At 45.0% G+C, this 26,616-nt stretch overlaps 2 protein-coding genes across 13 annotated transcripts in view; one reads left to right on the forward strand and one right to left on the reverse strand.

Moving 5' to 3' along the window:
• citb (citron rho-interacting serine/threonine kinase b) overlaps positions 1-1,880 on the forward strand; it is a 54,033-nt gene extending 52,153 nt beyond the window's left edge. For 4 of the 6 annotated variants that reach the window (XM_031830198.1, XM_031830201.1, XM_031830199.1 and 1 more), the window contains one exon: positions 688-1,880. In XM_031830198.1, coding sequence (XP_031686058.1) covers positions 688-711 — 24 coding nt within the window. In that variant the 3' untranslated portion in view covers positions 712-1,880. The remainder of the gene's footprint in view (positions 1-687) is intronic. The other 2 variants (XM_031830200.1, XM_020489783.2) reach the window with 1 other exon arrangement.
• Positions 1,881-25,418, reverse strand: LOC109895791 (myotubularin-related protein 3-like). Of its 7 annotated transcripts, none has more exons than XM_020489777.2 (22): positions 25,310-25,418; positions 22,139-22,218; positions 21,745-21,818; positions 20,272-20,361; positions 19,966-20,082; positions 18,785-18,805; positions 17,877-17,959; positions 17,593-17,759; positions 17,400-17,496; positions 16,997-17,110; positions 16,505-16,716; positions 16,080-16,211; positions 15,761-15,872; positions 14,994-15,189; positions 11,904-12,089; positions 11,458-11,628; positions 11,006-11,154; positions 8,505-10,062; positions 8,145-8,255; positions 7,932-8,020; positions 6,816-6,842; positions 1,881-5,738 (listed from the first exon to the last, which is right to left on the reverse strand). In XM_020489777.2, the coding sequence occupies exons 3-22, from the start codon at positions 21,787-21,789 to the stop codon at positions 5,567-5,569; spliced, it is 3,849 nt and encodes a 1,282-aa protein (XP_020345366.1). In that variant the 5' UTR covers positions 21,790-21,818; positions 22,139-22,218; positions 25,310-25,418; the 3' UTR covers positions 1,881-5,566. The 7 variants fall into 7 exon arrangements, with proteins under 7 accessions (XP_020345366.1, XP_020345365.1, XP_020345367.1 ...); XM_020489776.2 differs by having other exon boundaries at positions 25,216-25,398; XM_020489778.2 differs by lacking the exon at positions 18,785-18,805 and having other exon boundaries at positions 25,216-25,398.
• Positions 25,419-26,616: the final 1,198 nt, after the last annotated feature.

Here is a 26,616-nt window from a genome sequence, read left to right on the forward strand (position 1 = left end):
CATGGCCATCTGTGCACACACTGACTTCTATGAAGATTTTAACCCACCTAACCCCAACATTTCTCCAAGTTTTCACCATCATAGAGCCCTAGTTATTTTGTTGATTTGACAAAGTCAATTCTGAAGATGATTTATATCATGTTATTAGTGATTCATTTTAAGGTCAACCCTGTTACATGAACTGAACGCTCGTTTTAATATGGTGAAACTATTTATTATTATATATATTTTTTTAAAACAGACATTGAACATCTAATAGTCAAATCATAGTGTAAAAGCAGACGAGTTGGTTCTACTGTTTTTGGCCATTTCCTGGTGTTTTCGGGTGGAAAACTGAGTGTGACGAACATAACACGTCAACCCTGTTACCCATAGATAGGCTAGAAATGTAACAAATGGTTATTGCCCCTCGCTGTTGCACTCAACAAGCTTCCATTCATGGCAGATATAGATGAAGTTGTAAACCTGCTATTTTATTTGGCACTTACTTGTTGACAGGCACTTAAGTTATTAAAAAAAAAAAAAAAATTACAGATAAAAAAAAAAAAGATTTTTATTCCGTTGAAAATGTGCTCTTTATGACAGAATGTTAAAATTTGATTTGTTTACACTACTCAAAAGGAACCTAATTGGTGGAATGACCCACATGAGTAGAGTTGATCTTCTATGGCTCTCTCTGCATTTCAGGTATGGGACCAGTCTTCTGTGTGAGTGACATAAGGAGAGGCTTAGAAGAGGAGATGTGTGAGCCTCTGCTCACTCTGCACATGGCTACGCCATCGAGGGGCGACCAACCAGAAAACCAAGTCATACCCCATCGCCTGTATATAGTGCAATCGTGATCCATTTACCAACACATACACTGTTGCACTGGGGACATTTTCTTTGACAATCCTGTCCTTTCTGATACCTGTATTCATGGAAATGGTTGTTTAACAGAGCAGCGTTTGCAGGGAAACCCTATGGATCTATGATACACTGTTTATAAGTAGTCAAATCAAGTTGTAAATATTGTTGTTCCAGTTTTTATAGATAAAAGGGAATAATAGGCTGGTAGAGCCAAGTCTATATTTTTTAAAGAAGTGTTTCTAATGATGTTGCAGGGAGACTCGAAATCCAATCTCAAAATCTCATCATCCCAGATGCAATACTGTAGTTTTTGCTTTTCTATGGCCGGTCAATCATGCGAACATTCAATAACCCAGGTACCGTTTAAATAAAATGTGTTCCGAGAGAGCAATGCACATGAGCTTTTCACTTGAGATTTACTTTGAACAGGATTCTAAATTCATTGTTTCTACATGACCAGTCTTCTTTTTGGATCAACTTTGTATGGTCCTCTTGACTAGACGGACTTTGATATCTAATTGCATATGATTGCTTAGTAACAACGCGTATCTTACCATACTTTCTAACAGACAAATGTTTTGCTACAAGTGTTCCTTGTGTTGTTTAACTATACCTAAGATGAATAATAAGCCTATAAGCTTTGTCTGATTTGAAACAGCAGGCAGTGGAGCCGGCTAACTCTGCCCTCAGCTCGTTCTGGAGTCTGCAGCTGCTTATTATGGTACAGATGTCCTGTTCTTACTTCTGTGCAGTGAACTATCTATGAAGTCCAGTAATTGTCAGGGTTTAAAAAAATAAAATCGCTTCTTTTTCAAACAAATCAACAAAAAAAAAAGCTTCATGTCACATCAAAGAGCATGAGTATTTCAGAGCAGAAGTAGTAGTTTTACCTTGATTTTTGGGTTTGTGTTTTCTGTCGTGTATTTATACAAATTTGCATTCAATGAGTATACATCGATACAAGACAAGAACTAAAGGTTTTCTTGAATTTTGAAAATGTACACGCATTAAACATGATTGAGCTACCCTGGCAATGTGTCAAGATGCCTTTTTAATTATTATTTTTTCTTTTACACCATACAGTTTACATATCATAAACTTTTGCATGAGAAATGATTCCGGCTAGCAAATGATAGATGGAAATAGCCCATTTTATTTTACTTTAATTCTCTACATCAATGTAATTCTCTTTAAAGCAAATTCAACAAAACAAAATAGATAAACAAACAGCTATGTCCTGTTCCAGGAAACAGCTATAAAGTCTTCTTGGACAGACATGAGGAGGTTGAAAGTGCTTGTTAATAAAGAGAAGGGAAAAGGTGGAAAAGAAAAGCACATAAGTGATCCCTTTGTTACAGAACTGTGTTAAAACTGCTTGGCACCAGTCTCCCTCCGACAGAGAGACACAATCTCGTACACACTCCCAAACACACTTGCATTTACACCTGATTACCGTGCCATTGAAGCGATGCGTCGTACAGGAAACTACTTGATGGGCAGTGAACATTAATAAGCAAAAGACCAAGATCCCTAAAAACTCCAACTGGTCAAAGAGTAGCGAGAGATCCTCCAGACAGACAATGCGCAAAATACAACCCCTACCACATATTGCCATCACATCCAGCCATGCCCCACAACAGCACCGAAAGAAAAACAGGCTCATTCCTCATGAGTCCCTCTGTGGGTAACATAATACTGACGAGAACAGCAGACTTTCATTTTCAGCTTTATTATTCAATGTATTTCTGTGGCAGTGTATACTCTGATAAACTTAAATGCTGCGCAAAAACATTGTCACTTAAATATTTTTACCATTCACATTAATGGATTGTTGGATTGACAAGTTTGGTGCCCATCATGCATGTGATGGTGAAACGGCCCTATACCCACTAGCTTCGTCCTCGACATGGCAGAGGGCGGCAGGGACACAGCTGGAAGCCAGAAGTAAATTAGTGGCCAGACATTACTTTGGACCTTATGTAGCCCTCAATGTCAAACCTCAGTTTGGGAAATGATAACCAAAAAGACCTGCATGGCATCGAGATCTGAAGCTATGGACTACACAGCTCAGCCCATTGAAACATATGCTAAAAGCGATTCAAAAAGGGCATTGAAAGAAATCAATAGTCCCGAGTTTTGTCCCTCAAATAGTTCACAAAATGGCTGTCCAAACTATACAGTGGCCCTTTTGCACATAGGCTGGCTGATCGGATAGAGATGTGTGAATTATAACCAAATTTGCTGAAATCCTGCAACTCAATTAGGTGTCCTTGCTAGTACAACAGGTGTCAGTATTAATGATTGGCAGTCTTGAGCAGGATATAGTCTAGGGTTGTTTTGTACTTTTAATGTTCCAACTGATAGCTTGTAAAACACTAAATCAATAACAAAAAGGTTATTCTTGACTATGAACATCTGAAAAGCAAATCTGAACTACTGCGAGGGCAGGGAGACGATCTCTGTGTCCATGTACGTGTGGACTTTCTGTCTGGATCTGTGTATGGTAGAGGTAGTGTGTATATGTATTATGAGTGGGGGTATAGCAAGGGTTGCTTGTTTTGGACCACCAGTGTGTCAGAGTATAGGCCATCTCTTATTGATTTGGGTCATCTTCTCATGGCCCTTCAGATCCACTACTGATAAACGCTGATTATCCTGTGGCAATCCAATAGTCTAAATTTGAGACAAAAATTCAAAAAAAAAAAGTCAATAAATAATGAAAAAAGGTAGTGATAGCATTAAAAAGGTAAAACCACGGCAGCATCAAAAAAAAGGAACACCATGTCCTCTGAAAAAAAATAATTCCATCTTCGTTTTTTCAAAAAGAAAATTACAAATGAAAAATTTTTGTGAACCACTACTCAAGGATTCTATACAGTTTCTTTAATGGTATATACACTTATGTGAATATATTATTTCATTTATTATTTATTCATTTATTTTACAAAAATGTATCTGCGAGGTCATTGAATGGCCCTTAGGCAGGGTAAGGTGTGTCTGAGGAGATAAATGAAGCTACTCATCTCATTTCAGCTGGTGAAGACTGCACTAACCAGCCAGGAGAAGTGCACCCTCTAGTGTCACTGGAAGTTCCACACAGACGCTGTACTATACATTTCATCACCTTGTACTATCCAGCACTTCCTTGGTTTATATAGGACATGATGCAAGGGTGGCTATGAGGATGTTCAAAGGGACACGTTGTGATGCATTTATGGCTCTACTGAACGCCCTACAATAAAAATTCATGTTCAACAAATAGCAAAAGAGTAACTAAGCAGTCAGTGTTGGGTAATTAGTTCACCCCTCCTGCTAACAAGGACATATTGTTAAATGAGTTCCTGTCATTACAGGAGGAAACTGATGCAGAAACATGACAGAAGCACCTCCCTTAGTGACAACCATTACATCACTTCCTATTAAACCGTGATTGTGATGGATGGAACATGATGTCATGTCCACTTCAGCACCACCACCATGGTCCCAGTGCCTGCTGGGTAAATTAGGAGGGGGGGGGGGGGGGGGGGGGGGGGGGTCATCCTAATTTTAAGTGAAGGGCATGAAGGCAAAGTTAACGAGTTAATTTCCACAGCCTCTCCCTGGCAGACAAAACCCATGAGCGTATTATGTATTTGATATCAAGTGACAACGCCACCGTGCTGTCATACCGATCAGATGCTCTTTCCAGTCAGGGACTCCGTGTGGAAGAGAGCCCGTGCTGAATTGCTGTCTGTCATAATACCAGCTGTCAACATTATCAACACCAGGAGTAGGTAACCCTGGTCCTGGAGGGCCGCAGGCACTTCATGTTTGATTTAACAGACCCGGAAGTCCAGGTGTGATTCATTTAGGCAACCATTGAACTGATCAATTAGCTCAGTTGGTCAGGCGTGGTACCTAGTTGGAACAAAATCCTGCCATATTTGCGTCACTCCAGGAACAGGCTTGCTGACCCCTGATCCACACGGTCTGTTATCGGTTTATGGCACCTATTCACACCAAGAGAGGGCAAAGTGAAACCAGCTAGGTGAGGATTCATACCTTGATGCCATTTAAACTAACACTTGTTAGATCTCAGTGGCTCACAAATCCTCTCCCTGCTTAGGGTAGAGTCCCAACCTCAGACACATAACTCAAGTTAGAATTCTGCCCAAGTTCATCCAGGTGTTCCCCAGATGTCGTTGAAAGATCTTGCCATCACAGTCCAGCCCTATTCTGGACACTGGAAGAGGTTCCTGAAGCACTGGAGCTTTTACTAGAGGATGGATGATGGTACTTCTCGTCAGAGAGAAATGTGAGTGGGGGTAAAAAATACAACACAAGCCCTCAGACTTTGCAGCATCATTCAGAGATGACACTCTTGTGCCCCCCCCCTGGCCAGTGGGACCAGGCAGGCTATCCTCACTCCATCACAGTCCCTCCACCAACACTACCAGCAGTCCTGTCTGTTGTCACACACACCCCCCTCCCTCCATATGTCTGCCCATTTACTCATTCCTGTGCATAACCACCATTCAAAGTGCTTAGCATCTCACAAAAAATACCTAATTCACCTTCTCCACTACATCCGGCATTGCAGGCCTATATACATGAAAATCCATATTTTGCAACACACACACACACACACGGGACATTCTGCAGCTCCTTGGGCTTCTCAGCAGTGTGCCTGGCTGTGTCAGTGGCTGGCTGGCTGGCAGGCCCCGCCCCTCCCAGGTCCTTAGTTGGAGCTGGCTGTGATTGGTTCCTCCAGCTCCATGGGGTTGGGAGTTGTATTGATCTGGAGGCTGCCATAGCAGGTCTTACACACACGAGTGGGCTCAAACAGCTGCTGGCTTGGCACAGGGATCTTCTGGTCGCAGCAGCTGGCACAGAACACATTCCCACAGTTCCTACAGGGTGGAGACAGAGGCAGCACAGGTTCAGCCTCGCTCACAGAGGGGCTGTTTAGTCAGTGAGTGGGTATGAGACAAAAACCCAAGCATCATTTAAGAGTAAGACCCTTTTTATCAAAGGTGCCTGATCTTTATAACCATCATAACTTGTAACAGTGAGGCCCTGATAAGAAACAGTATCCTCATCGATACTAGTACAGAGCAATGGCAGTCTAACATCAGGGATCAATATTGTTTGGCAGGTCAGCAAATCACACAGCTCAACTTAATAAAAATTAAATAAAATACAAATAAATGTATTATCTTAAAGTAACTAGTCATAAGGTAACTAATGCAGAGCTCATACCATGCATATACTTTGCAAGTAAGAACATGCTGGTCTCTCACACACCACAATGGCAGCATTCACCTGACTGGCTGTATTTCATAGGGGATATTCTACTTTCCAAGTGGTCCCAGGAGTATATATAAACACACTAAAATCCTCCTGCAACATTTATATCCAGCCTGGTCACATCATGTATTAAAGCACTCAGCAGACTCCTGTAGCATGCTGAGGGGAGAGATGCAGGGGGCAGCACTGTGGCAGGAAGTGAACAGGCCTAGGTACAGAATAATGAGGTGCTATTGGGGGGAGGGGTACCATGCTCCTGCTGTTCTGTACCTTCTTAGACTAGCGGCTCGACACTTAGGTTACCGATTAGACGTTTCCAGGTGGAAGGATTGGTGAAGGGACTAAAATCCTCAACCTTCCACTACAGCACACTCACTAAATGCACCCCTTGCACTGCCACGAAAAACAGGTGTTGTTAAATCATCTTTTCAGACATCTGCCTGCCACTCTCAGCTTCATGCTCATCCGTCCAACGGGACCAGAAATGAGCGGACCATCAGGGTCATGTGAGAGCCATCTGAGCTTCTTGAAGAGAATACTGCCAACAAAGAGACTGAGTGGGGTAAAGCCATTCAGTATGGGGTGGGTTAGGATGAAGTCAACCAAAAAGGTGGAGCGATGCAGGATTAGAGGGAAGGTAGGTGAGAGGGGAGAGAGGGGACAGCGGAGCCGTATCTCACCAGGCCTCTTGGACATGCTCCCTGTCACTGTGGAGGAGAGGGGGGAAGGGGGGGGGGGGGGAAGGGGGGGGGTAGAGAATGGAACAATTGCAAACATCAGAGATTGGCTCAGACCAGGCTCACAAGCACTCTCATCTAGTCCGCACTGCAAGGACAGGCAACAGGCTACTTTTCTCCCTACCACACTCACAGATACTGATAAAACCCCTACTTTCCCAGTTCCATATCTAACAAACTCTACACTTTGTTATAGGCCACTACCATTTTGGCTCGGATTCAAAAAAACTTTCCTTCACCATGGTCTTGACAAGACAACACCAGTAGCACAGAGAATGAACAGGTCTGTCTTGAATGGCCTTGATTTGAACGATCGCATTCAAATAATCACTCAATTACACCATATAAGTCTGCAATCATCCCTACACAGTGTTACAATAAGATTGTCACGTTTACAGCTGGGTTCAAAGCCCAAATACCTGGTCACAGCTCCAGTTTGCCTAACAGGGAAAACACTCAACTTAGCTGCACCCATTCAGGCTACGATGAGGCATTGTGAGGATTGTGTGAACAAAAACGTTGCGGGGGAAACTAGTTTGCCGACTAGTTTTGCCGACAAATGATGATTTTAAACAAGTAGGCCAAAAGCACTGATAAAGCATATTGATATGCGGCTTTTGGAGCAGCGTGGAAATGCATCTGGAGCGGCATCAAAATAGCAGTGGCAACATGTTGAAGCTGCCCCCACATAACAGGAAGTAAAGGATAGCAATGAGGAAATGAGAAAACCAAAGATGAAATTCATTCACCTGACCTATGAAGAAAAAAAACCCAAAATGTTTGTCTTCTATAACAGAACGGTAATGATAGAATGACAACTTTCATTGTCATTTATCAGTGCCACCTGCGGGCATAATAAGGTCAATCACATCTGCAAACCAAAAAAGACCCATACGGAACAAAAGCATGAAACTCAAAACAAACTGAAATCAACAATCTTGAACTGAGGTAGTGTCCCCTTAGCCAAGTCTCATTAGCTCAGATGTGATAGCAGTGCGTCTGAGGGCATCCAGGGCCTAGTTAAAACCATAGCAAGGATAAGAGCCTGTGGTTGGTTACCTGCAGTGATGCTTCCTGGTGGCGAGCCAGAACCTACTCTCACACCCGTAGCACTGAGCTGCCAAGTGGTCCGGGTACCAGCGGGTCACCTGCAACAGGCAGCCAAATTGAAGTTCTCAGCTAGCATCTCTACAGCCACTATACTCCATCACTCAGCTTCCACCCCTTATACACGTCCCCTAGTGTATCATCCAATTCGGCCAGGCAGCTTACCTCCGTGTCATTCTTATCCACCTGCTCCCAGCTAGCCTCGGAGAAGAGCTCCGTGCTGCAGCGCGACAGGCAGTTAGCGTCCAGGTTACACTCTGAGTCTGTCATTGAGGTCTGAGTGAGAGGGAATGAGACAACTCAGCATCTCTGTAATTTCACATCTTACTAGAAATAGTCATAATTAGGTGGTTCTCCTCTCAAATGTCTAGATCCTCAAAAGTTCTATACTTCTCACAAATATATATAAAAAAAAAAAAGTCTGTCAGTCTGATCAAGTAGTTTGGGAAAATTCTGACTCAAATCAACTCTGTTACGGCAATTAACTGAAAAGTTCTCCCTCTGCAGGGCGAGCCTGGGTCTTACCACTTCGTCTCCGGTGTCTCCGTTGATCCTGAGGGACGCTGCGTGGTGATGGCTCTCCAGGCGGCTCCACAGCTCCTGCACCTGCTTCTTCAGCATATCCACCTCCATCTGGTGGCCTGCCTCAATCTGCCTCAGCCGCTGCTGGATGGTGTCCATGTGCAGCGTCAGCCCGTCGTCGTCCAGGTGACTGCGGGCCGGCTGTTCGGGGCTGGGTGTGGCGGCGCGGCGCCCCAGTAAGGTGTGGAGGCAGCGGTGCTGGGAGCAGCTGCCCCGGCGATGGAGGGTCAGGGAGCTGCAGGAGGCCAGGGAGACCTGGCGGCTCAGTTGGGCCCGCTCCCCATTCACCTTGGCCCAGTGAGGGCCACCACAGGGCTCCCCCTCTGAGCTCTCACCATTACATAGACCCTCCCTGCTGGGCTCAGCACTCAAAGACTGGAAGGCACTGACAGAGGGCCGCTTGTGTCCTCCATTTAAAGTCCTGGATGCCCCCTGCTCTGGCTCTGCCTCCCCGTTCACTCTCCTGAGACAGGAAAGTTGGCTCCTGCCTTCAGTGCGGGGCTGGGGGCCTGGGCAGATGGGTGCCTGCACTGGGGCCTCTGGCCTGCTGCAGGCCTCTTCAGTCAGAGTCTCTGTGGAACTCTCCATGAGGGAAGACCTCTGGTCTGCCTGCACCAGGGCCTCGGAGTGGTGTCTGCTGGACTCAGGCTCTAGTGGGAGGAGATACACAGCTGTCTCTGGCTCCTCTGGTGTCCTCTCTCCAAAGCCATTGGTAAAAGTTCTAGGGGCAGCGGGGGCTGGCTGGGCTGTGCTGGGGGTAGGGTTGTGTTCTGGCTCCTCCTGGGCAGTACAGTTCTCCAGAACCTGCTCCACCAGCTCCTCTGACTCCCGCCTCTCTAGGGCCTCCTGCTCCTCTGGAACATCCGTGGACACATCGGTGGGTAGGGGGGGACTGGCTGGAGACACACCAGACTCGTCAGGCTCATCTGTGCCATTCCCTGGGTGATGACCATTAGTTATAGTAGTCTCAGCCCCATTGGCGTTAGCTTGTTTATCAGTCTCAGCATCACTTGCCTTGACCTCTTTCTCAGTCTCTGTTCCATTAGCATCGATCGGAGATCGAGCCACGGCAGCAGTAGCGTTAACCTCTCGCTGAGCCTCAGCACCAGCTTCCTCCTTCGTTGCCTCCTGGAGAATGTTCTCCATCTGTCCCTCTGCCACAGCTAGCTCAATGGACAGCTCTATCGCTTCTCCTGCTGCTACTGACCCCTTGGAGGCTCCGTCTCTCAGCTCAGTCTGCTGGCCTTCAGGGCTGTCCTCCAGCTCAGAGTCGTCCATGCCTGCCTGAGGCCCTGCTGCTATAGGCTGGCCGTTAGCCCGCCCATCCTGTTCCTGAGCTCCCCCTGCGTCGGGCCCCACAGCAATGTTGAGCTCCAGAGAGCGCCGGTGGTCCTGCCACTTCTCATTCAGGCTGGGGTCACTGGAGCGCCGGTTTGGGGCCAGCGAGCTCCCCAGCTCACAGGCGCTGGGCAAGTTATCGAAGGAACGGGTCTTCGGACGTCTTTCGAAGGAGGAAAGAGGTATTGAGTTGATTAGCATGTGGGGAAAAAAAACAGCCTTTCATCCCTAAACAATGGCTCAGTGTCTTTGAGGCCTCATGATTGAAGCTGAGGTTGGGTATATAATCAACTAATCACTACAGTGTGTTCAGGATTAAGACAAGTATGTCCACAAATGGGAAAATATGGAGCGAAACATAGCTCAAGTGATTGAGAAGATGTAAGATTAGCATTGTAATTAAGCGATATCCCCATGAGCCGATCATCAAGGGAAAACTAGACAGTTAAGCTTGCACAGAAAATAAAATATGGAAGGAATCCAGCATTGTTTTTGAACCACGTCCTCACCACAGTTGTCGTCGATAACAATGGTCACAAAAACAAAACACTTTGTGGTATGTTTCAAACAGCCTTAACCCTTAGCCTACAGTTTCTGCGGGCCCGCCGATATCGCCCTTCCGCATCAACGCGTTGAAGAAGAATAATAATAATAGTCATATTAGTTTTGTAGGCCAAACCTTTTGGACGCTACAGACGTTCTCGTGAGAAGACCGATTTTCGGGACGTCTCGTGATCTGTCAAACACTGCTCTAGCTCTGCCACCTGGCTAATAGCAGTAACGCTAAATTCAATGTTTCAAATATTTTTTGGATTCCTTAAAAAGGAGTCTTAAAATTCTAAATCAAATAGCTAAATGACCCTTGGTATGACCTTCTTAAAACAATACCCCCCCCAGTTTAGACAGGGCTTAGAATTTAGAGGATTAACTGACACTGACAAAAATCAAGAGAGATAAAATAAGCAGAGGACAAAACTCGGTGCATCTCCCAGACAAATCATTGAGCGAGTCAAAAGCAGTTAGGCCAGCTGAGCAGGTTATGCTGTGTGGCCCTCAACCTGGGTCTACCTTATATCAGGGATGAAATGGCCGAGTGGCAGGCTCACCTGCCCAGGGGTGTGTCTTCTGTGTTGGCACCTGGCACCACAGGATACGGTGCACACGACTCATCAGAGGGGGTGGTGGGGGAGGAGCTGGGCAGGTAGACTGCCGTCCACAGCAACAGGTTACGCACGTGACACACAGGGTGGAGCACCTACAACAACAGGCACAACTTTAGATATAGAAGGGGCTTGTAAATAAATACATGTGACAGAAAACAATATTCACACTTGAGCAAGCAAGGCCCAAAAAAGTACAACGGCAACTAAGTGGCCAAAAAAATACAGTTTTAAATAGATAAAATGACATTGCTTAGGTCTAGGACCGTGAACAGTTTAAGTAGACAAATATAAGTTATAGCACTCCAGGGTGTTCCCTAAAAGTCCCCCCATTGTATCTGAGGCATGGAGTGAATGTTCCAATATGAAAGGGGTGAGCAAACAGAGCTCAGACATACAGTCTCGGAGTGGGAGGAGTAGAGCATGTTCCTCAAGACGCGGTTGGCTGGTCGCAGCAGTGACCACACGGAGCAAGTCCTCTCCCGAACGCGCCTGTCCTCTCTCTCCTTCCCACTGTTGCACAGGAAGGTGCCAAACAGACAGGAGTAGGAGTGCTGCACCATTTTCACCTGCACACACACGTAGGAGCATGCTCAAATCCCAGGTATGATCATAATAGTTAAAGTAAAAATTCTATGCATCTCTGAGCCTAAAATATTACAGCACTCTCCATGGTAATTACAGATCCCGGTCTCACAGCCAGATATAAAACAGTAACTCACTCCAATAAATGACTGTAATTCACACTAATCCAAATATAAACATTTGAGTTGCATCCAACTCTCAATTCTCAGATTCTAAATGACTAAGTGAGTTTGATTCCATTCTATTCAGGTCTCCTCACCAGAAAAGCCTCATTGAACTCAAAGGAGCATGGGAACTGCCTTTGCAGCTGGTGCACACAGTCCAGCCACTGCAGGAACACCGGGCAGCGCTCGTTCAGATCCTCCGAATTCTCCCCGTGGCCACAGCGGTCAGCAAACTTATGACCAAAGTCCAGCCACTCAGTCTCCACCAGCACCTGGAAACCCTGCAGAGAGAATATATCAACAGTTAGAGGTGCATTTTAATTAAAATAAGACAATATGGGCAAATATGTATTTCAGCCAGCCATGTAAATGTGCCTCTGTTTATGTCTAATTCAGCGGTTCGCAAACTATGTGGGGTCGCTCGATATGAAAATGGAGTCGCAGGAGAATTTCCAAAATCTTGTGAGAAAAATGTTATATACAAAACAAAGAAAGTTGCACGTATAAACTCCAGGCAATGAATGGTTATTTACCAACGTTTCGGCATCCCTGTGCCTTCACTGTGTCAGCACCTCCACACAAACTATTATTCTGGGTGTGTGCCAGCGCATGTTTTTTAATATAACATCATCTTTGTATCTCAAAAACCTTGTAATGTGGTTAACCTTAAAAATCTAAATCTAAAAAGAAAGTTAAACCAGAAAGTGCCCTTAGATCAAAGGAAAAGGCCGCACTTCACTGTTGCACGTGAATCATTCCCACGCTGAATGGCGAACACATACGGAATCATGACATAACCAAATAAACTTATGGTAAAAGATCAAGTCCATATTATGTCAAAAAAAGCTCAAATAAGATAAAGTAATGATGGACTGTCATTTCTCTTAAGACATTAAGGTCAGTCAATCAAAACAATTAAGAACTTTGAAAGTTTCAAGTGCAGTCACAAAAACCATCAAGCGTTATGATGAAACTGGCCAAGGAAGATTCAGAGTTAACTCTGCTGCAGATGATAAGTTGATTAGAGTTACCAGTCTCAGAAATAGCTGAGTAACATACACATCTCAACATCAACTATTCAGAGGAGACTGCGTGAAAGCAGGCCTTCATGGTGAAATTGCTGCAAAGAAACAAATACTGAAGGACACCAATAAGAAGAAGAGACCTACTTGAGCCAAGAAACACAAGCAATGGACATTAAACCGGGGGAAATCTGTTCTTTGGTCTGATGAGTCCAAATTTGAGATTTTTGGTTCTAACCGCCGTGTCTTTGTGAGACGCAGAGTAGGTGAACGGATGATCTAAGCATGTGTGATTCCCACGTGAAGCATGGAGGAAGAGGTGTGATGGTGTGGGGCTGCTTTGCTGGTGACATGGTCCGTGGTTTATTTAGAATTCAAGGCACACTTAACCAGCATGGCTACCACAGCATTCTGCTGCGATACGCATCTGATTTGCTCAGAGTGGGACTATTTATTTTTCAACAGGACAATGACCCAAAACACACCTCCAGGCTGTGTAAGGGCTATTTGACTAAGAAGAAGAGTGATTGAATGCTGCATCAGATGACCGAGCCTCCATAATCACCTGACCTCAACCCAATTGAGATGGTTTGGGATGAGTTGGACCTCAAAGTGAAGGAAAAGCAGCCACCAAGTGCTCAGCATATGTGGGAACTCCAAGACTGTTGGAAAAGCATTCCAGGTGAAGCTGGTTGAGAGAATTACAAGTGTGTGCAAAGCAGTCATCAAAGGGTGGCTACTTTGAAGAACTTAAAATATATTTTGATTTGTGTAACACTTTTTTGGTTACTATATGATTCCATATGCGTTATTTCATCGTTTTGATGTCTACACTATTATTCTACAATGTAGAAAATAGTAAAAATAAAGAAAACTCTTGAATGAGTAGGTGTGTCCAAACTTTTGACTGGTACTGTACATGTCGCAGGATGCTATTCACGAGCACATATTGTTCTGTCTTACAATTCCCGACTATGAAACGGCACAGGGGATGTTCAGTGTGCCGAGCGGGTATATTGACGGAAAACAGTTTCCATGGGATCGAATGGTGGGCTTTGCACAGATGCGGCTCCATCTATGGCGGGATAGGAGGCAGGCCTCTGCCCTCTAGTTATTAATGTCTCCCTCTGCCACATGGACGCATTGTATGATACGCCGAGAGCAACTAGCAGCAAGAGCTGAGCACAGAACTCAGATACACTGCAATAGGCAATATATATATAGCTATATATATATATTCTTTTTTTAAAGGACTTTCTTAACTTTGTGTAATGAAAAGACGTTCCCCTTGCCTACGTAACAGACATATTTGGGAAACGGAACGCAAGCATGCTTGGGAAATACAAAAACATTCTACAGATGAATCACTCGATTCAGAGGAAAGAATTCTTATTAGTGGAGAGTCTTTCAAAAGTCAACCATGCTCCCCTTCCCTTGGCTGTGCATGTTTCTAACAGAAAACAGCACCAAGTGTCTCACACGAGTGGTGACTGCTCACCACAGAGGCTTGGAAGAGCACTTTGGGACCTACTTCCCAATCCGTTTGACTGTGATCCTGGCTCAGCTGACATGCCGGTAAGTGAAATCAAACAGCTGATTGAGCTGTCATGTGACCGAATCCATTCACTGGTCGCTACGGATGAGTTTTGGTTCCTGCCTCAAAAGTGAGGCTACTACCCTGCAGTCTCACACTGAGCATTAATGCAGCATTCAAAAACAAACAAAAAAACTAGCTCCGACTGGGAAAAATAGTTTTGAACGGTCATCCAACTCAGAATTCCAACTCGGGCCTCTAGAAAGAGGTCCAACTTACCAACCTGAAGATCACGGACGCCATTATTAGACGTCGTATTTAACAGAGTTCCCAGTTGTCTTGAACGCACCGTAAAACTCATGGTACCCTTCACCAGCTTATATCTGTCTAACTGGATTCAATGCTCTCATCGAACCAGGTTGGATGTGACAGCAGAGATGAGGTGCGCACCCTTCGACCACGCCCCCTGATGACTTTGAGAAGCTCCGATGCAACATGCATCCAGCACACCCATCTCATCACTAGTGGTGAGATAAGACGTCAGACCGCTGGTCAAATGATTAAATCAACCTAAAATGATCCTATTCAAATCAAGCAACAGGGCCCAATGATCACCCTAGCCAGCCTACCTCAATGGTGCGGTAGTATGGGTCCAGCAGCAGCTTGGACAGGGCGGCGATCTGGGGCGTGCGGTCCCATCCGTCAGAGCAGTGCACCAAAACGGGCCTGTGGTCGCGGTCCACAGCGTTCACCACCAGCAGAGCCGCCTTCAGCAGCAGAGACAGGTGCTGCAGCCACTTGGTGCTCTCCAGAGCAGACAGCCAGCTACAGAGAGAATGGCATCATCTCCTGAATACACAGCTTCACTGTAGTGTACACAAACCACTCACATACACTCAGTCCCACCAAGCACTAAGCACTGACTTATAAACACCACTCCCCATCTTAGATAAAGACAAACTAAGGACCTGCTGCAAATGTAATGAGTAAAGAGGCTGTTATACAAACAAAACATAACAGGGTGTTTTCAAGCTGTCCCAAATGAAAAATATGCATCTTTAATATGTCTGAATTCTGTTTGGCCATTGTCTTGTCTGAGTAGTTTCAACAGTGTGCTCTTGCTTCAAGGGAGTCATTGTAATTCAATGACAAAACGGCGGGTGGAATCTCTGAGTTCAGATGGAAAGAGATTGTTTACTTTGGGGCTGGGCCAGCTCTCCCTAAACCAAAGCCAAATGTGTGGCCTAGGCCAAAACACAGCTGGAGTTAATTCAGTTACGCCGCCACCATGACAACAAACTGGAGTGTGGTAGGGAGTTGTTGCTTGTGTAATACATTTTGGACTGTGAGCTCAATCTTAACGGAGCTCCACTGCAGTGCTAGAGGCAGAACTCACTTGGCCGGGTCGGGCATCTGGGTGCAGAGGAAGCGCAGGGACTGGAAACTCTTGCGGATTGAGTGGATGTTGGCCATGCCCATGAACACCACCTCACAGTTGGGGTAGTACTCTGTATGGAGTAGGACATGGTGAGAGTCCGTTTGTGGTTAAATAACACATCATTACTACCAAAACAACTACTTTAGTGCAGAAAATAGTGCGGATAGTGAGTTAGGACAGTTGCTCTGTTGGCATTAAGTTGACAATAACCTGCTTTCGTGCAAAACCATCGACCTCAGTCTACTGGAGCCACTGGCTCAGAGATGAGCCGTCTTACCTGGGCATTCACAGCCCCCTCCCTTGGCTCTGTTGGCCACAGCCGCTGCATAGGACCTGGCATCCAGGATCAACAGCTTTTGTGGCTGGATGGCCAGTGTCTCCACCTCCGAGCTGTTCGTCAGGGACGATTCTGACAAACAAAGAGAGACAACAAATTAAATCTCTGCATAGCTTATAACAGTCAGTATTATCAAATGACATTTTTATGTGATATAAATCTGATTGAACATAAATCAAACACCCCACATGACAGTGAACCTGCGTCCTGAGTTATGTGGTCTGCTCTCTGAGTCAAAGGCCCCTCACTTTACCAGACAAGCCATATCGCTTAACCAAATGTCCACAGCAAAGCCACACAAACAGATTGGAAGGTGCTGCTTCAGCACTGTGTGAGGTACGTGTGCATGTTAATTAAGGACTGACCGAAGTCTGTGTCGACGAGGTCATTGGTGCCGTTGATTTCATTGGTTCCGTTGGTGTAGGATCCGATGGCCAGGTGTTTACGGGAGCTGCCATCTACAGCACAGGCCTTGGCGATGGACTGGACCAGGTGCTCGTCGTCTGCATTCCTCCAGCCCCACCAGCTGACCTCCGGCTGGCCGCAGCGGGCGATCACAGCCCCCGTGCTCTGGTGCCTGGAGGAGAGGAGAGGCATGGGACAGTCAGGAGACAAATAACTGAGAAAAAAAATGCACTGTGTGAAAAAACAACATGGAGCAACACGGATCCATTCGGCCTCCAGAGTCAATAACACCGTCTCCTGTGAGAGGATTGGGTCCCCCCCCAAAAATGACTTTTGCAAAGATAGAATCCCCCCCCCCCCTTACTCATGCAATGAGGACTTGTCCTTGCTCTGCATTGTATTCACAGACAACCCCGTTCTTCCTCACTCACTACAAAGACCGACACACCCACCTGAACACCACAGCCGGGAATCTCTTCCAGGAGCGGAAGGCTGCCACATTCTCCAGCTCCTTGTCTGTGATCCAGGCTGGCACCAGGAGCTGCTGCGGATAGCTAGAGCATAGCCTGTCAACGCCAGAGGAGAGAGGGACAGTGGTTAGAGCAGGAGCACAGGCTGTGTGATGCCTCTAATAAGCCCCTATCACCAGACACCTAATCCCGGGCTAGGCCCTTATCTACATGAGGCTGATTATCAGTGGAGGACAACAGCACAACCAGCCTTGTATCACACACAGAGCAGTGTGTGCAGCAGGGGGACAGTAGACGGTCATCACGGCACTACCCTGGGCGGCCTGGTAATCAGATCAGCCCTGTAGGATGCAGGCTGTTAGCGGGGGCGGTTGGCTGCGCATACCTGAACTTGCTGTTGATGTCGGATATCCTCCAGGCGTTTTGAGTGTCAAAGCCCATCCTCTCCACCTCGTTCTTGAACCAGGAGGTCACATGCTCTCCTAACGGGCACACAGGGACACAGAGGACACGTGAGGACTTATGTCTGTCACCAATTGAGTAGAGGTCCGAGGACACCAGTATCACCGCCAGCGTACCTGGCCTGCACAGCTCCCCCTGCTGCTCCTTCTCCCCAGCGTACACGCCCACACACCAGGCATGGAAGGCGAAGGAGAAGAGGTCCTCCAGGAGAGACGGGGGCCGGACAGCAGCACTCAGCCGCTTCAGCCACACTTGACACTGCTCCAATGTAGAGAACTGACACCTGTGAGACAAGCAACACAATCATAGACCTAAACCAAGATCTTTTATTTGAGAGAGAGAGAGAGAGAGAAATAAAAATAGCATTTGCAACACGCATGCATCGTTTCAGTGGTCTTACCTGACGACCTTACAGTCCTTGCAGGTGACATGGAGCTGGAACATGTCACGACACTCCACAGTCTCTATGAGCTGCAGAGGGACCTGGTGAGAGAATAAGCACACAGACACAGGAACAGCAGAGTCACACAATCTCCAAACCAGCAGGCTGAATTTTTTCTCCACGCTCACACAAATAAGCTAGCTTCAGGGTCTAGGCCTAGATGTGCTCAACATCGGAACAATGGGCCATCCTAAAATAAGTTAGCAGAACTCACAATCACATGCTTGTGCAGCACCAACACCCACAAAATGTCTAAATTCAAAGCCAGTTAGTAGGCTAGTTAGTGTTGTGTCAACTGTGATAATGCCGATCATGCCGGGAGTGCTATAGACTACACCGCTGTCACCATGAAATCCATCTGAGCACATGCTGCACCTTCACACCTACAGCCGCAAACGTAAGCCAGCGGCATTAGTTTTCAAACTGTATTTTCCAGGCGAAGGTGGTGTCATTTTCACATCTCCTCGAATACCGCCTTCTGATTTGATGTTCTTCCATCATTTACTGATTCACTATGTAAAAGTGCTGGATCCTAGTGCAGTAAATTCCCCCACACGGTCTAATAAACACCCTCATCTGATCTAGGCAAATACCGTCAAAACGACATTCGATTCATTCATGTTTTGAACAAGATGTTTGAGCAGATTTTGAAGAGTCTATAAAGAAAATTGCATACTTTTACTAAAAGTTTCACCCAAAGCACATTTTATTTTCTGTAGTGGCTCTGAGAGTGAAGCTAATGCTGTGTCACAACTCCAACACAGTCCAATGCCATGCAACGGGTTAACACACACGTCGCCATGATGTCATCCAGCCCAGTCTGGGCACCACACTGGGCATGCAGGGGCTGCTGGGTAGGCACTTACTGACACCTCACAACTCTCACTCTGTAGTTCAAAACAGGAGAAAAGAGAAACTGAATTAAAGCCGTGTGTGTCTCTGTTGAGCCTGTTGACTGTCCATAGATTCCTTCGTCTCACATTCCACAGCTCTGTTTTAATTCCTGCTCTGTAATCTACAGCTCCAATCTGGGCCACACAATGAAATCAACGGCCTGCCTCACTGAGTTCTCTCGCTCCATTCTTTGCGCCTCCCGCCCCCACTGGCAGATTTGTGAGCGATGAACCACAGCCATGTGACGCCAGCGCTTTACCATCCTATCCAAATGGGTGTGAAGAGAACGCACACTCTGTTGCATGGAACACAGTGACAGTTCGCTATAATATAAAACACATGATTGACTGACTGCAACAATGGCATAAAACCAAATAGGTCGGCTACGTGGTAAGAGCTGGAACATTCTAGTGCAGATCAGTACACTGTTAGTGTGGATGTGACTGGAACACAAATAGATTGTGTGTGACATAGGCCTACATGTTTTGCATACCATACACTGTATCATGCTGATCCAAAAGGAGCAGAACCTGCACAACTAGGCTGTTTATTACTATAGTACTATTGCGGTACTATTGCACTATTACTATGGTACCATGACTACAGTACTATTACTGTACCATGTCAGGATGGTGAGAGGAAGTAAAGCAGTGTCATTTGTTAGTAAATGGAGGGAATTGTCCATAAAAACAGCATAATGATATGTTCATTTCGAAATCACCACACATTGGTAACAAATACAATCTCTATATAGCCAACATGGCAAAAAGGGGAAGAGGGTGAGTGTTGTGCATCACTGACGGGATTGTTGCAACCATGGCAACGGCAAGTGGAAAGAGAAAAGCTAAGGACCGAGTGCAAAAGCAGACCTGCTAAGAACAGTCTGGCGGCACCGCTGCCAATGACTATCTATCACCAAGTCCATCTAAATGCCCTCTCCAGACAGTCTGCCTGGCCACCACAACAGTAGTGGCATACTGTCACTGGCCCCAGCACGCAGTCTCCATTCATAAAAAGTCTCAATACACAGACAGACTGGAGACAATAGGGTGTCACTGTCCTGGCCAGCTGCAGAGTTGCTTCAGACACTGTGAAATTAAACTGTGTGCTTTCCAACTCCCTAGCCTTCACATAGTTAGTCAGCAGTACTTACGTTGACGATGGACTCTTTGAATTTGATGTGGAGGCGGTATCTGGACATGGCGATGATGGCATCCTCCGCTCTACCCACGTACTCTGTGAACTCGCCATGCAGCTCGGGAAAGGGCACCTGCCACCATGGGAGGGAAGATATCAAAGGGCACAGAAGCGTATCACTTGAAAAGGAGGTGCCATATAAAAACACAACTATGTGCAGACATGACCATTACACATACTTGACACACGTATAGAAATGGCTTTGCGATAACTGGCATGACTTGTCATCGTGCTAACCAGCTCAGACATCTAGTGTTCTCACCTGCAGGCTCTCCTCCTCCAGGACTGGGGGCTTCCTGGGGAAGATCTGATTGGCCTGGATACATTCCATGCTCTCCTGCCCCTCCTCCTCCTGCCAATCAGAAAATGTGTAGTTGATGATGTGGAATATCATTACCCGTGTCTTGTAAAATAACTCAATAGTCCACTACTATCCCCATTCACTGGTTACAAGCACTTTCTACTGTAGCCATTCTCCAACCACTCCCAGATTTAACCTCAGTTTTCATACCTCTAACAGTAACTTCACTGAATAGGACTTCAAATAGCCAATGATGAAGCCAAAGGAAGATAGTGTTGATGCTAAAACAAACTCTCAGTAGGTGTGTTGTCTTGAATCATCCCTGTGCAATCTCTCAATTCTCCACACACACAAGTCCACTGCTAAGAGTGCCTCAACTCTGGCTGACAGCCTGGCATGACACTAAAGCGGGTCTGTGCAATCCAGTTCCGAGCCAGAAAACAGACACCGGCTACAGAGCACACTTCGCCAAGTAGAAAATATCATAAGTAATCTATTTACAACCAAGTGTGTTTAAAAACAATCAAGGCCCAAATTGAATTTGGGTGTCTAGATCCATTCAACTGATATCCATTTGCAAACGGTCTGCTTCCTTCCATGCTAATTTGAGGAGCTCTTAGATGTTGCATACCTACTGCCCAATAGAAGGTCAGCATATCTTAGAAACCCACAGAGGGTTTATTTGATGGGAATGTGTGGCATGAACACAGAATCAGTTGAATTATTTTTATTCAGGGACAAAAAAAACAGGGGGCTGGAGCCCCTGAGCGGTTAGGTTAGGATCGTCTATGAGTCCAGTGACAGCATGATGGCACTAGTGCCAGGGACAAAGAGAGATTAGGGTGGTCCATAGACATGACAGAAAGGACAGGGTCTGCTTCCTCAGCCCCACCAACCAACCAACTGACCGCTGTCTGGGAGCCAAGCTGACAGTGTCCCGTCTGGGGTAACACTTTGCAGGGGCCAGCCAGGGGGCAGGCACAGGAACGCATAACAGACACAGGCAGAGACACACATACACATCAGCGATTGACAGTAAAGTCTGAAAGGCACTTGACCTTCAGGCAAATCACTTGCCCCGCGCTATAGGGCTACTCTTAATGTCAATCCTGGCAGACATACACACCGGTCAGAGACACACACACACACGGTCACACACACACACCGCCAGACACGCTCTTTAATGACTGACCAGGGTGTAATACTGCTCCATATCCCTCAAAGGCTTCCAGTCTAAATAAAAGATTCACTACCGAGGCATCAGACAGGGTGAAACTTTGACTGTGCGTCTGATGCAACCATCTGGCTACCAGTAAACACAGTTGATTAAAAAGGCTGACAATCAATTGAGAGTTCCGATTATGCAGACACATACAGACAGCAGCTATTCTGTACTGGTAGACAGAAAACGCCCATGATCAGGATGCACTTTACCATGGCCCCTGTGAAGGAGTGTGGGTCACTGGACAAGGAACACATGCCTTCCTCACTTGACCCCAAATCTCAGTCTGTAAACAGTGGAAGACAGAGAAAGGTGCTGTTAATGCTTTCCTACTTCATCTTAAATAACAGAACAATCTCATTTGATTTCTCCACAAACTGGAACCTAGTCTTTTCATTTAACGTGCATCTTATTCCAGTGACCACATGGATGAGAGTAATACCCCGCAGTCGCTGGATTTGGAGGGTAGGGCACACAGACATTCTGTGTCACGTGTGGAACATTTCATACAGACCAGAATGTTATTTTCAACGTCACTTAAAAATGATAGGAAGCTCAACAAATTGCCTAGTGAGAACTGTGGTGTGCACCGGTTTTACAACTCACCAAAGAGAACTAGCAACAGATGAGGTGCTATCCTGATGATCCCGTTGTGAAAATCTGACTTAGAGTGAAGACATTGAATTCTGTAGGAAAAGAGAGAATATCAAATGAGTTCTAAGGAATGAATAAAATGGTTAACTTGCTAACGCTTCTAAACATTGCAAACTGCTTACTTTTCACTGGAACATTCAATCTACAATAGACCCTTTCATTCCCTGGTAAACATAGCTGTGCTGGTGGTTATAGTAGACTGCAAGTAGGTGAGAGACACCACAAACATCTGGGGAACGGAAAGACGAAATGTACCTAGTACACTTTAGCCACAGTTTACTATGCTCATCAATCAACACGAACATCAATGTTACAGTGAGACTCTTTAAATTAAAAATACACAAACTGTGCTATATTTCATGCACAGAGCATGACAAAAATAAGACTGCCAAAAATGTCATATTTAGGTCTAGTCATAAATCATTTGGTTAATGTGAATAAAAAAATAAAAAAGACATATTTTGCAAGAGACCTGTTCATGTCATCTTTAACTTGAAATAGAAACTGAAAAACTCTCCCAGATGGTGCTGTAGGTCTTGGCCTAAGACCAGGTCAAATACTACAAGGTCCCAAACCAACACAGAACCAACAAACCAACTGCAAGAGCATGGTGTCAGAACCAGCTGTGAAACAGAAATCCATCTCTGCTCTTTGTACAACAGAGCAATTTCACATTATTTTACATTGCACCTTCATTGTCTCATCTCTGTTCAAGATATGCAACCTACCTGCAGGCCCACAAAATGCTTGTAAATGTCAGAACCTGCAGACTGAAACCTGATCAAGGGAAGACAGTTGATTGACAGGTTCAGGATCACACACACCCCCTCTGGAGCATGCCATTGAGTTTGACCTGTCTAGCAGTGACTAGACAATATTCCCAGTGCACCCAATGCGCACGCCCTTTCTGAAGCGTAGAACCTGAACCAACTTTTAATGAACAAAAATATAAACACAACATGCAAGAATTTCTACAATTTTTCTGAGTTAGAGTTCATATAAGGAAATCAATCAATTGAAATAAATAAATTAGGTCCTAATCTATGGATTTTACATGACTGGGTGGGGGCGCAGCCATGGGTGGGCCTAGGCCCGGCCACTGGGGAGCCATGCCCGGCCACTGGGGAGCCATGCCCGGCCACTGGGGAGCCATGCACGGCCAATTATTTCCCCCACAAAAGGGGAGACAGAAATACTCCTCAGCTACCCCTAGTAGTTTCGGTTACTAGTCCAATGCTCTAACCACTAGGCTACCTGCCGCCCCAGGGATGGATTATCTTGACAAAGGATAAAACACTCACTAACAGGAATGTAAACACATTTGTGCAAAACATTTGAGATGAATAAACTTTTTGTGCATCTGGAAGATTTATGTGATATTTTATTTCAGCTCATGAAACATGGGACCAACACTTTACATATTTGCTCAGTGTAGATTGAGAAGACCTAGGCTCGGCCTAAAGGGATGTCATTCTGTCACTTTACTGAGCGCCATGTAGCAGTGCATGCTCCAGAGGCACCCTGCTCCTCCCTGCTGGCACTGACTGATAAAACGTATCTATGTCACACACACTGGCCTGCAGACACACACATCAGCATGTTTACCTCAGCGGGCTCGTGACCCATGACCTCTGCTCAGTCTGGCTCTGTGTTCAGAGTCACACAAGGCAGGCTAAGCCCCTTGGTCCTGTCATGTGACTTCCATGCATCTAATCTGAACCTGCAGCACTCAACCAAAGGCTTAAACCATCATCTCTCAAAGTGAATACTTCCACTCTCTGTGACATGAAGAGGATATGAGGTCCGGCGTGGCTCAGTTGTTAAGAGCATGGCACTTGTAACGCCAAGGTTGTGGGTTCCCACAGGGGACCAGTACTAACAAATATGAAAATGGTTGCACTCACTCACTCTGGATAAGAGTGTCTGCTAAATTACCAAAATCATGAGGAAAGAGAGACAGGATCTGTGTAAGGTTATTGGGGAAAGTGAAGGTTGAGGAGTTGCATGTGCATAAATAGGTCTAGCTGTAATGCTGACACATAGTCCTCATTATCAAAATATATCTATCCAGCCGAATAAAATGTATTTATTTTAGAGTTAAGAGCATGTCCTGTGCCTGGCTTTAGCTGGGTGAATCACGAGTGATCTATAACTTTCCCAATACTTGCACTAAAGGTTACGTATTAGTAATAATTAATCCAATCATAAACTTCCAGATAACGTTGTTGATGAACGTTAGCAGTTTGTCTTGACTGTTTCCTTTACAGAGCTTTAGATAGCAAGGCAATGGGAATATATAAACTATCACCTGGCATAATGTTAGCTAGCTAGTGCAAACTATGTAACGTTCGCTAACGGCCTCAACTATAAGGCGAAAGAGCTGTAGAAAAACAGCCATTTCAACAAACATAATTAGATAGTTATCTAGCCAACTAAAGATTAACATTAGTTTACGAGAATAATCATAAACGTACGATTAGCTAACTAGCTGTTTTTTAACTCCGAATATCCATTCTCTGTCAGTGTCAGTCACTATCGTCGACGCACATCACGGCCCTAGGTAAACATTTACTACGGACCATTTTACCAGACTAGTCTGTAGTACTAGTTAGCGAAGTCACGTTAACAATTTGCCATATTTTTCTCTGATCAATCATACCTAACGTATCAAACTGTTTACACCAGTTTTCTATTTTAGCTAACGCGTTAGCTAACTAAGCGCTAGTTAAACACATTCTATCGAAACAATACGTACGTAACCTAGCAAGCAGCTAACTAACGTTACGCTTTGATAATGATAGGTCGCTTTATGATTTTGATGTGTTGCTGTTTGGATACAAAGCAGCGTTGCTTCGTCTTCCCCTACAGTTAGTTACTCATCGTAGCTACTCAGTCAGCACTGGCAATTGCTAGCTAGCTCTCTGTCTGCCTGGAACAGTTTTTGTTGTTGTTATGAGATGGAGGGCGGACCCCAAAACCGAGGCCTCTGTCAAAACACACCGAAGCAAGGAGACAACCGGCGTACTCACCATGTATAAAGCAATGAGAATAGAAATGCCAAATCATTCAATTGAAGATCCGTGCACCGGTTTTGCAATAAAGTACACTTTAAGAAATACATACAAGTCATATCCGAGGACACTTTCAATCCGTCCGGTAGAAGAGCCAAGTCGCCATCGCCGCGATTCTTCAACCTCAGAGTGTCTGCCTCAACCCAATATTCTGCGCGACGTGGACGCAACGTAATCACGTTTATTTGCATATGGGTGGGACACGCAAAATAACCACGCGAGGATGTAAACAAATAAATAAATACAAGGGAAATGTACACGTTTTTAAACCTAATTCTACGATCTTTGTTTACATATGTCTAAACTTTACATACATTGATAGTATGCCTTATACTACCAGAGAGAATGTAGAAAACCAGCCATAACCCATTTTCCTTGTCTTATTGCAGCGTTCACGTGCTATCGGAGTTATCGAAAGCTCCTATGTTCCCAGTGGGAAATTTCCCCAGAACGATCCTGCAAATCGGATTTACAAGTTGGAAACTCTGAAAAAATGTTCTTACTCGATTTGCCGTTTCACCACTGACCTTTTACCTTTTCAACCAAAAATGACAACAAATGAGTTTGACTATTACAACCTTATTAATATAGATACTGTAGCTAGTTTGACCACATTGTCAATGTTAAAGAAGCTAGTTACTTTATTATTTGCAATGTTAGCTAGTTTATCAGGTGTGTGTGTGTGTTTACAAAATGGAGACCAATCTGTGAAGCCTGATACTGGTAACAAAAAACACAACACACATAGGATCTTATACAATAATGTATTGGATGATGGCTTGATACATATGTGAATGAAAGACACTTAGCATATTTGTATCCATTCTTTAACAGGTTCCAATGCCTTGAAACATGAGATTATCTGTTTTAACAGGTTATGACATTTCTTTTGACTAGAGAGGTGGGGCCAGAGGCTAAGATATTTAAGAGGTCTACTCTTGTTAGCTCACTTCTGGAACATCAGAGCATATATTGTTAAACAACATTTGAAATCCCTTTATGAACAAAACTAAATCTCATAGACGGTAAATCACTAATACAATCATATTCTTGCTGACCCAACTATTCTAGCACTTTACACCTTTCAGTGACGGAGGTCAATTTAAAAAAGATGCAAAGCTTTGCATTTCCCCTTACCAGTTTAAACAAAGCCCTGTGTCAAACAAATCGCAATCTATGACAAAGGCCAGAATAATCATGATGCTTAACAAAACCTCATTTCTAAATGTCTGATTTTTACTTATGGATTTGGGGTAGAATTCCCCAACTTATTCACATATTAAACCTGTCTCATGAATACTACAAAGAGTCCACTCAGTCAGTTGAATATAATTTCACACACTCTCTACAACATTTAAC

Source organism: Oncorhynchus kisutch, linkage group LG8, assembly GCF_002021735.2.
Source record: "Oncorhynchus kisutch isolate 150728-3 linkage group LG8, Okis_V2, whole genome shotgun sequence".
Classification (NCBI taxonomy): Eukaryota; Metazoa; Chordata; class Actinopteri; order Salmoniformes; family Salmonidae; genus Oncorhynchus; species Oncorhynchus kisutch.